General features: G+C 45.1%; 1 protein-coding gene across 1 annotated transcript in view; it reads left to right on the forward strand.

Moving 5' to 3' along the window:
* NPHP4 (nephrocystin 4) overlaps positions 1–15,618 on the forward strand; it is a 1,007,060-nt gene that overhangs the window by 813,264 nt on the left and 178,178 nt on the right. Inside the window, exon 25 of the mRNA XM_086921734.1 lies at positions 10,879–10,964. Coding sequence (XP_086777860.1) covers positions 10,879–10,964 — 86 coding nt within the window. The remainder of the gene's footprint in view (positions 1–10,878; positions 10,965–15,618) is intronic.

Genomic DNA, 15,618 nt, shown 5'->3' on the forward strand with positions numbered 1-15,618 from the left:
ATACTGATCACTATCAAACAGAATCCGGACGTAACCAAAATGAGTTTTAAAAACTGTATGCTAGACATCCAGGACTGGATGACCAGAAACTTTCTGATGATGAATGCAGGAAAGACGGAGGTCCTGCTGTTTGGAAAGGCAGCTAATCTCTGGTCCGATGACTGGTGGCCAACTTCCCTTGGCACTTGCCCCACGCCTAAATCCTCAGTAAGAAATCTAGGGGTTACCATAGACAATAAACTATCCTTGTCTGAGCACATTAATAAAGTCGTTGGCACCAGCTACGGCATCATGCATAGTCTGAGAAAAATCTTTAAATGGCTCCCCCTCTCAGCTCGCATGCCTCTAGTTCAGGGACTCATTATGAGTAGAATTGACTACGGGAATGCACTCCTGGCCTCAACAAATACCACCCTGCTGACCCGCTTACAGGTCCTACAAAACACCGCTGCCAGACTGGTGCTTGGCCTTCCCCCTTGCACCCCCTCATCACCCTGCCTAAGAACCTTGCACTGGCTCCCAATACTAAAACGTATTAAATTCAAACTATGCTGCCTGGTCCACAAATCCATCAATGGGCATGGCCCAGCCTACCTAGAACAAAAACTTAAGGTTTACCACCCAGTGAGAACACTTAGATCATCTACCAAGTACCTCCTAAGTGTCCCCAGAGTGCGTACCGCCAGAATTGGAGATAGAGCCTTCAGTAAAACAGCTCCTGAAGCATGGAACTCTCTGCCCCTCCAGATTAGGTTGGAACCTGACTATCTGAGATTCCGCAGACAGTTAAAAACATGGCTCTTCTAGCTCTTGTCTATGGCCTGCTCTGGTTTTCTGTAGGACTTTCTCTGCAAGCGCTCTGAGACCTTCGGGTGATTTATGCGCTATACAAATGAAATAAAAGTAAGTAAAGTAAAGTGAACTCAGTGCTGGAACTCCGGACCGAAAGTTAAATGTGGATCTGAAGCATCCGGTAAAAACAAGAACTCTTCCCTTGCCTTAATAATTCCAAGGTCCTGACATGTGATATTCTGGGAAAGGCAGATTAGATTTGTGCAGTTGTGAATTGTTCACCAAACCACCCTAACCTTTGTTTAAAGTTTGCATAAGTTTCGAAACTGTTTGCATTGTTGCTATAATATCAGAGTAGCATGAGCAGTTTGTACCAGATCAAGGAAACTGACTGTTCCTTAGCATGTCTGGCTTTTTCAAAGTGCCCATGTGGCTTCTCCCTTCTCGTTAAAGAACAAGCTTAATGCACTGCTGCTCCAGATAAACGCTCTGGATAAAGGAATTTTGTTTTGTTGCTTCATGCTTCCATTTTTTCTGATGTTTCACCCTTTGTTTTTGCTTAATAAAGTCTTGGTGTTTAAGCAAAGAATTGGTTAGCAACTTTATATTCTTCCATTTAATTTATTTTGTGTCTGTGCTGTTGAACATAATAGCCTACACATTTCTACTTTCATACATTGCAGCTCTGGCCTGGCTACCAAAGATGAGCCAAGGATTGGATGTTCAAAAGCCCCAAAGTTCTCCTGAATCTTCTCGCAGGCTTGACTGCCCAACTACTTCCCTAAGAAATCTCACATCATCCTATTTCATAGATAAAGATGTGCGGTCCCAGTAGGCAGCTGCGGTTGGGCACGGGGGTTGCCACTGCACAGATTTGGGTGTGGTTTGCCGCAGTAGGCTTAGCACAGTGACCATAAGCGTGGGGAAGGAAAGGGTTGACTGAGTTAAGGGTCATGCCGCTCAACACAGCCACTTACAAGTGCTGATCATCCCCGGGAGGTTCACACATTGCAGGTCGTACTTACTCTCCTTCACAGCCACTGTGCTGACTGTTCCCTTTTCAGGCAATCTCTTCTCTGGCAATCGCTTCTCTGGCAATCGCGTCTCTGGCAATCGCGTCTCTTCATTGGCACAGTCCAGCACCTCTTTCTCCAGGGCAGGTGCATCTCCTCCGTTATAGGCAGACAAATAAAATGTTTACAGGATTTAGGACGCAATGCAGACTACATAACAGCATTCACGTGTCTTTAGCTATAGAGTAGTCAACATTTGCACTCTCCAGCTGCCCGGAACCCCAACCTAGTCATCAGTCCTCAGTAGCAATGCTCACTTCTGCAGTGTTCTGCCCTGCAAGCCTATCTATCCCGTGTCAATCCTGCAGGCATACTCTGCAGTGGGCCTGTCACCACCAGTTCTGCAGAGAGTCCTTTTTTTTTTTGCAGAGTCCTTTTAAAGTCAGAATTACAAGCGAGAGGCGAGCACACCACTAGAGGTCCACACAGCAGCAGAATTGGTCCTTTCTCTCCCTTTTTAAGATTCCCATTGAGTTTTCTATCTCCTTCTCCCCTATCTCACAATGCAGAAGGTATGGAGACTTAGCCATGGCTGTGTCTCCCCCCGCCCACCCTCGCCCACTCTAATTCTGCCAACTCATCCATCGTCCTAGTTTTTGCATTAATCGGTGAAATTCTATACGTCAAACAAAAAATATGATGAACCCATTTCGCCATAAAGTTTATACTTGCTCTTAGGACACTACAGTCAGTGCACTTTGCCTAAAGAAATTACTGTACGTTTTAAATATAGAGAAATTATGAGGACCCAGAATCATATGAATTGGGTCCATATTTGTATTTAGATTGGGTCTTCGCTGCTAAATGTCAGATGTGTTTACAGATGCACGCAGAGTCAGACAAAAGCCACCCTTCCTCAGCATTTGAGTTTACACGTCTTACTTGTGTGAACGGCAGCCTGCTCGAAGCCTCTTAACCTGAGCTGTCCACAGACAGCTGACCTTTCACGAAAAGATGAGCATTGTAGCTTGCATCTCCGGATCCAATTTCAGAGGAGCATCACTGTGGGTGAAAGAGTCTTATTCCTTATCAAGGGTAAAACACCAGAGGGTCAAAATAAAAAAGTGGCTTTAAATAGATATAAAATAATTTCCTAATGGCCATCTTTTTGTAAGTGAAAAACCTTTCTTTGGTTCGATACTATATGTGGTTTCTTCTTACGACAAAAAATGCCCATGGGGGAAAGCTTACTGTCAGGTTATCTTAACAAGACATTTTAACTATACATCACCCCTTATAAAAATGACACGGCTATGACCAAGCTCACAAATGTCTTACCACACTGTTTAATACCCTGAAGTCCCTAAAAGAATCTACCAAGGCTTGGGCCCTCCTGTACCATCTCTACTGACTATGACAACAGTGGATTACACTTTTTCTATAGTCACATTATCACCCATATAACCCTTGAGAAATATAACGAGGCAGAATAATGCCATCTTAAATCAAAATAATTTCATAATGTATTCTAGCCGCAGATTCTTTACCTTAAAATTATCCCGAGGAGACAGAATGAATCTATAACTTTTTCGTGAGCAGTACCCTTGCGCGCTGGTAGGTGATGCTGTCGGCTCCACGTGGCGTTGTCCATGCCGAAAGTGATGAGCGCAATGCCTATATAGGCGCTACCCCAGCGCGCTGACCTAAGTTATTTTCTTCCTGTACAGATCCAGAGAAGGGATATCCCCAGTCTTTTTTGACTGACTCTTTTTTTAACTTTTTGTCAACGCATTTTTGAGACTTTATCTTTTGGAGTGGTAGGGATGACTGCAAGGAAGGCTGCTACCAAGCCCTATGGCACATGTCAATGACAAATGTCAGTGATGAACCCTCACCTCATCTGTCTTTGGTGCCTAGAGCGTGACCACGATGCCAAGACCTGCATCGATTGTCATGCCATACACCCCAAGGATTGAGGGAGTGGTCCCGCAAGCTCCTTGCTCCTCGATGGTCTTGATATCGGTTAAGAGTAAGGTCCCAGGATCGTTTGTGGAGCCATTCCAACTGATCGTCGTCATAATTGAAGTTGTCCGGACAAGTCCCACAAACGAAGGAAGTGTAAGAAATCTTCAACTTCGCCCCATCCATCGAAGTAATCCGGCGAGACGATGGAGCGTAGACATTAGAGTCCTGGGTCTGTGGTTAAGCCAGGGCCGTCTCTGCACCTCCCTGAGTTTCCTGGAGCTGGAGCGACCCCTGCCCAACAAAGTGAATTTTATGTGGCCATGCACCTCATATTTGGGTAGCAGGCCCTGCAGGCTCGGGAGGGGCCTATTGCCCTTCTGCCTGCAGGTTTGCCCCAGGGGCTAGTTGAGCCCATTGGAAACATGACGGCACAGTCCCCATACTCATCCCTGACTCTAACATGGAGCTGGATGAGCGTCACCGACGCCAATTCCTGCGCAGACTAGGGCTAGACCCCCAGGCCGGAGCCTGTGCCCTATTCCTTTGGGCTAGGGCTTGGGATGATTGGGAGGGGCCACTGGACCCTCATAAATACCAGAACCTGGATGACCCCAAGGACACCTGGTGTGAGGATCTGGCAGAGGCCAGTGGACTGGATACCTCCCCAGATACTGGTATGGTCTCTTTTCCTACCATGACTACGGAGGAGGGAGCCTCTCATTTGCTATGGTGGTGAGAAGGGTGTCTGAGGTCCTGGACCATCAACTGCCCTCTGGCTGTCAAGACAAATGTCTTGATGGAGGTGCTTATGCCAGGGGTCAACCCATATGAACCGCTTCTCCCTTTTAATGAAGCCCTCACGGACATCCTTCACGGGCCTGGTCCAAGCCCTGCACAAGGACTACTGTGCATTGGACGAGTACCCAGAGTCATTGCCATGCCCCTGGGGACCCCAGTTTCCTCACACCACCCCAGAAAGCTTACGGGTCCGAGCCTCATCCTCCAAATGTAAATCCTGCCACATTCTCTACCACTTGCTCGGACAAGGAATCCAAGAGACTGGATACCTTCGGAAAAATATTCTCCTTCTTACAAACCATATGCATGCTCCGCAAGATTTTGATGTGGCTTCCAGTCAACACCAGAAGGATCGTCACGCAGGCCCTTGTTTCCAGCAGGCTGGACTACAGAAACACTCTATGTAGGAATCACTGTACGCCTCCTGAAGAGAATACAAACAATACAAAACTTAGCTGCAAGAATTATCCTCGACCTTCCCAAATGGACCCACTGCTCACTGCACCTCAAGAAGCTACACTGGCTCCCAATCCAGACGATATGCCAGTTCAAGATGCTGACCCACGCATACAAAGCCCTGCACCATGAGGGACCAGCAGACATCAACAACGCATGACCTTCAACCAACCGACCAGACATCTACGGTCTGCCTCCCTCTTCCTCACAGATACCTCCCGGATCCACCGAGGCAAAAGCAGAGGACGCTCCTTCTCACACCTGGTGGGCAAGGCTTGGATCTGCTTTAACCGAGAACCTCAGGATCTCCCAATCGGTCCAGGCATTCAGGCAAGGACTCAAGACCTGGCTGTTCATATGAACATCACCACGAAGCAGTTAGCTACTCCAATGCCTTGAGACCCTCATGGATGATTTGTCATGCTTTATACATCCCAGATTGATTGATTGAAGATGCTTTCTTCCATCATCTTGGCACTGCGCTTGGTGAACACCACATGCCTTTTGGGTCGATACTCCCACTTGCTCTGGGACTTGGTTGCGCAGGTTCTGCCCATGATCCGGGATGAGGCCTAAGCCTCAAGCTATTGTTCACAGGAGGGACGCAGTTATGTCACAATATGCTCTGGGCTGGATACGACTGACTCACTAGGGAGAGCGATTTAATTATTGGTGGCCTTGTGACACCAAGCCAGGCTGAGGATGGATGGCTTTTCTGGGGATGTCCAGACTGCTCTCTCGGACATGCCCTTTGATGGCTCCCATCTCTTGGGAGACAAGGCGGACTCATCGCTAGGAGGCTTCAAGTACAGAACGGCTACAGCCAAGTCCTTGGGCCTTTTAATGACCCCTCACAAACCACTCTCTGCCTTCCACTTCTTTTGAAGGGGTTTCTAACTGCGTCTCTAACCGCCCAGTCACCACAGCAGGCAGATTTCTCAGTCTTTGCTTGGCCAATGAGGCAACAACAACAGACCTCATGGGTCAGGCAGCCAGAGGTCGGGCAGGTACACCCTCTCTCATCCCCCAACCCCACCCACGGCAACTGGAGCCTCCAAGCCCCTTTAGTTTGCCTTCCAACCATCTTGGGCTCCCAGTGTGAGGCAGGACATGCCATCACCTACACGACTGGTCATCGATAACATCTGACCGCTGGACTCTCCAGATTGTCTAACGGGACTATTCCCTTCCCTTTGTGACTACTACTCTATCCATACCACCTACTTGACCGAGGGCCACATTTCATAGAGTGTGCCGGCATCAGAAGTGGGTCATGGTTGTTATTCCTACTACTTTCTTGTTCCCAAAAAGGACAGAGGCCTTCATCTTATCTTAGACCTGTGCCCTCTCAATTTCTTCCTGAAAAAAGAAAAATTCAAGATGCTCATGCTCGCTCAAGTTCTGTCTGCTCTGGATCCGGGAGACTGGATTTTAGCATTGGACTTGCAGTATGCATACTTCCGTATCCCAATCCTGCCTGCCCACAGACGTAATCTGCGGTTCACGGTGGGCCACAAGCACTCTGTTTGCTGTGCCCCCCTTTGACCTTACCAGCGCCCCTCGGGTGCTCACCAAGGTGATGATGGTGCTTGCAATTCATTTGCGGAAATCAGGGATGCCAGGCTTACCCTACATCAACGATTGGCTGTTGAGGAAAGACTTACTTTAGGCAGTCATCTCCCACCTCCTGACTAAGGCAGATCTCCTGCACTCGCTGGAGTTCACTATCAATCTGCCAAAGTTACACCTGATCTATTTTAAGATGCTCCCTTTCACACAGTACGGCTTTGGGGTTATCATCGCGAGCAGCGAGCCCAGAATATTCAGGCTATGATACTAATGCTTCACCCTCTATCCTGGATTTTGGTGAGACTGAGGGTGTAGGTCCTCATGGCTTCCAGTATCCTGTCCATGACGCATGCAGTGGGACCTGAAGTTCCATGGGGTGCAACATCAGGGTATTCTATCCGACATGGTCCATATCTTGGATGGCACTGCAAAAGATCTGCAGTGGTGTCTGACAGACCTTGATTGGGTCAGTGGCAGACTCCTCTCCCTTTCCCGAACAAGATCTGATGTTACTGACAGATGTGTCACTCCTGGGCTGGAATGGCCATCTGGGAGAGGTGGACATCAGGGGACTCTGGTGTCTGGCGGAATCCAGACTACACATCAGCCTGTTGGAGTTCTGAGCAATCCAGTTGGCATTGAAAGCCTTTCTGCCCACCATCAAGGTAAGGCTAGTGCAGGTATTCAGAGACAGCACCACTGCTAAGTGTTACTGCAACAAACAGAGCAGGGTTGGTTGTGGTCCCTCTGTCATGAGAGCCCTGTGGCTCTGGACATGACTAGGATGTCAGGGCATACAGACATATGGTTACAGACATAGCCGGTTCTCCGAAATTGACAAACTAAGCCGAAAACACCTAGCTGATTATGAGCGGCTATCCCCTCCCTGCTGATACCGGTCCACTGTGTGTACAAGAGGGCGGGGTGAGTGCATGGCTCATACCTGGGAAGTAATGTGGTTATGTGCGCATTTGTAGGGAGAAGGGGGGAGGGAGAACCTTATTCTACAACTGAAGGTAGTAATGGCTCACACCTTCGCTGTCTGTCAGCCAGGGTATTCATGAAGCACATGTACTGACTTCCTACGCACCATGCTTGCTCCAGTGGATGGCATAACTGCCCAGGCCAGTCAGAAGCTTTTATTGAACACAGGCCAAGACAAGTAGCACTCTGTCTGTGTGTGTGCGTGACTCTGTGTGTGTGCGTGACTCTGTCTGTTGTGAGGGGCTCTGTGTGTGTGTGTGTGGGGGGGGGCTCTCTGTGTGTGTGTGGCTCTGTGTGTGTGTGTGTGTGGCTCTCCCTCTCTCTGTGTGGCTCTGTGTGTGTGCGGCTCTGTGTGTGTGTGGCTTTCTGTGTGTGTGGCTCTGTGTCCGCAAATTCTCTCTACTACTCTCTAATTCTCACCTATTGCCATTGTAAATGACAATATCATTTATGTTTTTGCTCTCTGTGTGTGCGAGGGGCTCTCTCTGTGTGCGAGGGGCTCTCTCTGTGTGCGAGGGGCTCTGTGTGTGTGTGTTGGGGGCTCTGTGTGTGTGAGACGCTCTGTGTGTGTGGGGGGTGCTCTCTGAGTGTGTGTGTGGCTCTGTGTGTGTGGCTCTCTGTGTGTGTGTGTCTCTCTGGGTGAGTGTGTGGCTCTGTGTGTGTGTGTGTGTGTGTGTGTGTGTGTGTGTGTGTGTGTGGCTCTGTGTCTGCGAATACTCTCTACTACTCTCTAATGCTCACCAATTGCCATTGTAAATGACAATACCATTTATTTCTTTTTTTTTTAAATGCAAAAAAGTCATGAGCAATGCCAATAGCTCTACCTTTAATAATGCAGAGGCCATTGAATTGTAAATGCTTGTTTATTTATTTTTACCCTGGCCCAGCAGGTATCTGCATGGGCACATTGAAGGGCTATTTGCCTGACATCTTATTATTTCTGCAGTTGCCAGATCAGCCTTTTCTATTCAAGTCCCCTATTGTAAATATGCTCCTCTTCAGCACATGTTCCCTCCAGTTCCCTTTGTTATGCCTCAATGAGACCTCAATTTGGTTCTTCTAATGTGCACTCCCTTTAAGCTGCTTCATAGCTGCCATCTTAGGCTCCTCACCATCAAGACTGCCTTACTGGTGGCAATTACATCTGCCCGGTGGGTGAGTGAACTGCAGGCACTGCCATCTCACCCTCCGTACATCTCTTTTTAACCAGACAAACTGGTACTTCGGATTCAAGCATCCTTCATGCCAAAGATTGTCTCTCCATCCCACGCAGGTGCATCCACCTTCCCTACCTTCCTCATCCTTCTAGTGAAGAGTAGAGAATCCACTGGCTAGACTCAAAAAGAGCATTGTCGTTCCACCTTGACTGCAGAAAACCATTCCGGGTGGACGATCAACTCTTTGTGGGGTATGTAGGAACCAAGAAAGGGTACGCCATGGTGAAACAAACCATCTCCCAATGGATTGTGCTCTGCATTAAGATCTGCTTCACATTGGCAATGAAGCAATACCTGGAGGCCTTGCGTGCTCATTGCATCAGAGCAAAGGCTGCAACCACTGTGTTGCACACGTTCACCAAGCACTACTGCCTGGACAGTCGGGTTTGTCAGGATGGGCACTTTGCCCATCCGGTACTGCAGGACTTTTTTGTCTAAATCAGGTTCGAAGATCCACCTCCAGGCAGGTATTGCTTGGTATCTATTCTAAGGTAAGGAATCTGCGGCTAGAAGTCTCAATCAGATGAACAATATACTTAACTTCGATAATGCCTTATCTGGTAGAGACTCTATCTGGCCGCAGATTCGTTACCGACTCACTCATCGTCCCCGCTTGGCAAACAGATTTTTAGGTACAGAGCTGTTCCCTTTTCAGGGACCTAGTTTCACACACCAGTGATTCATGTTCGTCGTGGCTCCTCGCTTCTGGTGTGGAAAGTGACAAAAAGAATCTGACATCAGTGTGCTGAGATAGCGTCTGTATAGGCAGTGCACAAGTCACTTCCAGTGCACACCCCACCTCGTAGAATCAAACGTCACTACCTGACGATAGTCTCTACCAGATATGGCGTTACAGATGGTAAGTAACATACTCATGAGAACAATACCATGTAACTAAGCTGATCCTGAACTGAAATAGACGAAATACAGTCAAACTTCCAGCCCATTCACATCAAAAGGCCAACATCCAAACTGCGGTTCAAGAGAAGGACACAACATGACCCAGAGGCATGATTCAAAGGAGAGATGGGATCCTAGCAGCATACTTCATTGCAGCACATACTACTGAACAGAACACAAATCTTTTGTCCCCTCCCCAAGATTGACTGACAGACTGAAACTGGAAGATGACATTCTCAGGAGAACACAGTAGTTGAAACATATTTCTTCCTCCTGAGAATAAGATTATACACCAATGGTATGCAATTTATCAGCAGGAGGCACACATTTTTACTTAAAACATTTAGAATACTCAATTACATGGTGCTATGATCTATAAATATATATATATGAGTTGTGTGCCTTGGGTAAAATATATTTACATGAAGGGGAACTATGAAAGTCTCTTGTTGTAGGGGATGATTTATCCCTTGTGATGGCGGATTTCATATCCGCCACACTTGCAAATGAATATTTGCCGTATTGAATGTTTTCTCCTTTACTGGCAGTGCATTTTGCAAACTGATGGTGGTCCACCAATAGAAGAACCACTTTGGGAGAGTAGCCAGTGCCAGAAATAGTGAACAATGTTATTCGCTTTTCAAAAATAGTCCATATTCTCATATCAATAATGTTATTATTAATAGGTGGTCAAGAGAAGATAAAGCACACCAAATAATATATTTCTGACTATGCCAATATCAACGTCATACACGTACAGTCCATAGCAGCGACATTGGGCAGTCAGGAGCAGCAGTTACAGATGGGAATAAAACACTTTATTTATTTTTATACTGCGATTCCTGTTACTAACCTCCTGTAAATCGGGGTGTTGCTTTCCTACTGTGTGATCATTTTACATCTGAAAAAAGAAAAGAATTAATAATTGTTCCTTCATTTGCCGTATCTCTTCATCCCCCCCACCTAGGTTCTCAAAATCTAGTCTCTTAGACTCGCTCTGCATGAGGAATCTGTTCTTCGTAATGAATCTCTTACTTTTTGGTTCTTGCCTGTCTTATGGTAAATAATTAACTACTCCACCTGCAGATTGTTAACCTCTGAATGCTGTAAGGTCTGCACCAACAATGAATTCGGGACATGTAACATTGGGAATATAATTTTCATGGGATTGTTTTTTATTCCAGGAGCACCAGTTGGAGTGCCAAATGGAACCCCAGAGATCTATGTCCGCTGCAGTGACCCGAATATCATTTGCGATTCAAAGAACATGGTATTGTGACCTACATGAACTTCAAAGAGTTTTTCTTTTAACTGAATTCATATTTCTGTTTTAATATTTGGTTTATTTCACTATTTTCTTAAATTGCTAACATGTCACCATACAAGTCTTAAAAAATGGTTGTTCCTCGGCACTCTAATATTTAACAAAAACTATTTACAGTGTGATCATTAGATTTGGGTAAATGGCCAGTACTAGAGGTCCTACAACAATGATTCCTTAATCAATATATTATCTCACAGATAGGAGAACATTACAGTTGCATGAATCAAAAATTAGTAATTGTTTTGTGCAATTTAATGTTATTCAGTCCAATATTTTATCATAGAGGTTGGGGGTAATTCCAAACATAGTACCAAAAAGCTGTCTAAGATTCAAAGGGCAGTACATGAAAAAATATTGGACTGAATAACATTAAATTGCACGAGAAAAATACTAATTTTTGATGTTCTTCTCTCTTTATGATTGATGCAATTGTAATGTTCTCCTATCTGTGAGATAATATATTGATTAAGGAATCCTTGATGTAGGACCTCGAGTACTGGCCATTTACCCAAATCTAATAATCACACTGTAAATTGTTTTTGTTAAATTTCAGAGTGCTGAGGTACAGCCATTTTTTAAGACTTGAAACAACGGGTATTTAATACTCGTTGACCCAGCATCTTTGGTGGTGGGATGCTTTTGTTACCTTGAAGAGCACCATAATCTCCGAATATTGACACACTGGAAATAGATAAATAACGTTAAAGTTACTTTGAGAATTTGATGTGCGACTGTTTTAACCACCACTACCATCATATGATATTGTAATGTCACCATACAACCTTAATGTAATTCATATATCTGTTTTAATATTTAATATTTGGTTTATTTCAGTATTTTCTTAAATTGCCAACATGTCACCTTACAACTGCTTCAAACTGCTTACACTTTACACCCTAAGTTGCAATGGATGGTCCATTGTGTTCTGAGTTGATGAAGAATACTGCTTATCCTTTGTGAATTTTAACGTGTTGGTTTGTATCGAGTTATGACTGTCGCAATGTTTGGTTGTGCTTATTTCATTAGGAAAGGAGTTTGAGGACCTTGACCAGGTTAGTGACTGAAGCCCTCCATGAGAATGCTAACATCAAAGGTTTCTTGAAGGCATGGAGAATGAGTGGGGCCTTGGCCACCACGCCCACTATTTGAGATAATGCAGCCACCTGCAGGGGAAGCCAAGAGCACTGTATTGCAGCTGTGAATTATAAATATGGCAATTCTGCTGGGAGATTTGTTGAGACACTGTGGGATTAAGTAATTTGAGGTCTACTTAACAACAATGTAAAAAATAGTGTCTATGAGTCTTAGCGATCAGCCTATTTTTTTTGCATAGTTTCTTCAAATTTGGGGATTCAGAAAAGTTCTCAGGAGTCGTCATGGATAGCTACACAAGCTGTAGTTTCCCAGGCATACTTTCTCTCAGGGCATCTCAGCCCAGGCATTGCCAGTAAGGGCAGAGAGGACAAGTGTAGTTGCCTATTCGGGACTGTTTGGGCCTAGGGCCAGAGATGCTACCCTTTCTGCCATTCACCAGCAACCACCTAAACACATCCACAAACATAAAAACACACTCTCAGCAAATTCACTCTACTCATTTACAACAAATAAACCCTATCCACATTTCAATGTCTCAACAACCACTACAAACCCCCTTAAACCACATCCATAAACCGTTCTACCCCAACTTCCACACAATGGCACAAATAAACCAACACAACTCTCATTCAAACGCCTCTTATCCGTTGCATTGGGGCCACATGCTCCACCAACACCCCTAACTCGTACACCTGCCACCCTAAAGAGATGCAAACACAATAAACACCATGCCACTCTTCACAACTTCACTTCTCCATGTCTATTACACAACAAGGCTACTCTACAAAAACAACACAGCTCACCATCTCACTCAAAACCACTATCTACACACACAGACCAATCAAAATGCCTTTTAAGCCTGCTGGATGAGGAATACGATATAGAAAACAACACTATTGCTATCCTCATACAGCTACTACCAGCACTAATGACACATCTGCTACAGGTTAAACAAATACTGCTCACTATTCTACAAAACAAAGTCACACCACCACCAAAACACAATCTCTAAACTGCCTACTAATAAATGCTCGATCACTACGACTTACTCACTGACACACAACCCGATTTACTCTGACCTAAACATTTGGTTTGACAAACCCAATATGCCCCATCCAAAAACTGGCCAAGACACTGAACCTATATCAGGTTGTCCTCAAACCCGCACACATCACTGGACACATCCTAAATGTCATTTTTGCAAATCCAGAACTACCTTTCAAAAGATTACTCCAGTCACATGGCCAGGCCATCATTTGCTCTCTTTCCAACATAAAAGCAGCACACCTAAAAACACCTTACATGCATCCACCTATCGATCGTGAAACAAACTCCACTTTGAATGCTTAGAAACACGACTAACATCTCTCACAGATCTAGACACAATGAATTCAGTTAAAAAACGAAATGAGTGGCTACAGAAAAGCTTTGCATCCTAATACCACTCAGAACAACAAAACAGGACAAAGGAAAACAGGCACCTTGGAGAAATACAGGGCTAAAATAGATAAAACTGCAAATTCGAAAGCTGCAGAGCACGTGGCTCAAAGCAAATGGCAATCAAGAAAGACCACATACAGAAACTTAACAGGTTATGCAAGTCCACATTCAAAAAAACTAACAAATTAAAGGTACTATTCTGACATATTTAAATTGCTAAATGTGCAAATAAATAATTATATAAAATTCTCAACAAATTTATTAAGCCTAAATGCTCAAAAGGAATGTATCCCATTACTCTAGAATTCACTAACAAACTGGCAAATGATTGCGCAACCAATGCAGACACTTGAACTCCTATTTAAAGCAACAGAAAACCACCAGCACAAACCGATTCCCCTCAAAAAACGTCCTAGAGTAAGCCATCACAGCCTCTGCATTCCTTCAAACAAATATGACAATGTGAATTAATGGACCTGGTCAAAGCAAGCATGCCAGCCGGCATCCCCTCCGACCCATGTCCACCACAAATATTCAAAGGCATTCTTTTAACTACCTCCGCTGCCACGCCAGTAAGATGAATGATCACTAATTCTTTAACTACGGGAATCTTTTCTGAAAACTTTAAAAAAGCATACATACACCCATTATTAAAGAAAACAAACCTGGACCCACATGACCCTGACCACTACAGACCGATTAGAAATGGGCCTTTCCTAGCCAAACTGATAAAAAGAGCAGCATTCAACCAGATTTCACAATTCATTGAAAAGAACTCCATACTTTCAGACTACCAAACAAGATTCTGCCAAGGACGAGGCACAGTATCTGCCCTCATCACCATCTTGGATGACCTTAAAAACACAGTAGACAGGAACGGGGTCGCTGCACCACTTCTCTTGGACCTCTCTGCTGCCTTCGACATAGTTGACCATGACACTCTAAAGCAAAGACTATACAACTGGAATAGAGGGGACTGCTCTCAACTGGATCACATCATACCTTCAAAACAGGACAAATGTCATCTATTCTCCGTAGTGAAGTGTCGTAAATATTTAATTTACTATCTTAATTTCTATGCAGGTAAGTACTTAATCAATAATAACTCAATCGGAAAGAAAGAAAACAGAGTCCGTGGTGTTAGAGTTCTTAGGGGTTTTATTCCTTAAAAAGGAATTATTCCGGAATAGGATATCATGTTCCTGCAACCACACGGGGTTCAGGAAGGGATAGAGCACAGTTTTATTGACAATACATAGCTTATATACTTAATTTACATCATAGAAAGCAATGTAGTAGGCGTAACAGCTGAGAGTAGACAAGATAACAGCATCCACGTGTTACTAGTACGTAATCAGAAGGCGTGGACTAAGCGTAACTGGAGGTGTGTTCTAGAAACGTCACAGGTAGGTGTCACATGTGGGTGGCACTAAAACAGAAATGTTGCAATGTCAGCAGAAATCAGAGGCTGGGATGCGCGTGCAGGTGCATGACGTGTGATTTGGCGTGAAACTGGAGGGTGCAGGGGGCTTGACATTTACACTGACGGAAAGAGACAGAAGTCTGGCATGTCAGATCAACTTGTGCTTCTATCATATCTGATATCTGATGTTTTAGGAACTGAGCTATCTGGGCGGAAAGGTCTCTGGGGCAGAAGCTATTCTATACTGACTGTGAGTGCGTGTATAAGCGCCTGAGTGTCTGCATGAGAAGCGTGGGGGCATGGGCCTTCCATGGGAGCATGGTAACAGGGGCTATGAATTACTTGCACGGAGACAGGCCGGCCCTTTGGCTCTGCAGCTGGGGAATGTTTACTGAAACTAGTAGGCAGGAATGTATCTTCGAGGAGCGGAACAGATAACTCGAAGGTTGTAGTCAGTCTTGGCAGGCAGCAGGCTGAGCTGAGCGTGGTGGGCCGCGCTGGAAGTAAGGCAGAGTTCACAGGTACGGGGGCAGCCTGGGCTGAGGCTTTCAGAGTCAGAAGGAAGGAAAAGGCTCGATGGCAGGAATTCTGGGCCTACTTTGCCAGAGCTGAAAAACATGTAGAGTACACTACAAAAAGACA

The sequence above is a fragment of the Lissotriton vulgaris genome, chromosome 5 (genome assembly GCF_964263255.1).
Source record: "Lissotriton vulgaris chromosome 5, aLisVul1.2, whole genome shotgun sequence".
Lineage (NCBI taxonomy): Eukaryota > Metazoa > Chordata > Amphibia > Caudata > Salamandridae > Lissotriton > Lissotriton vulgaris.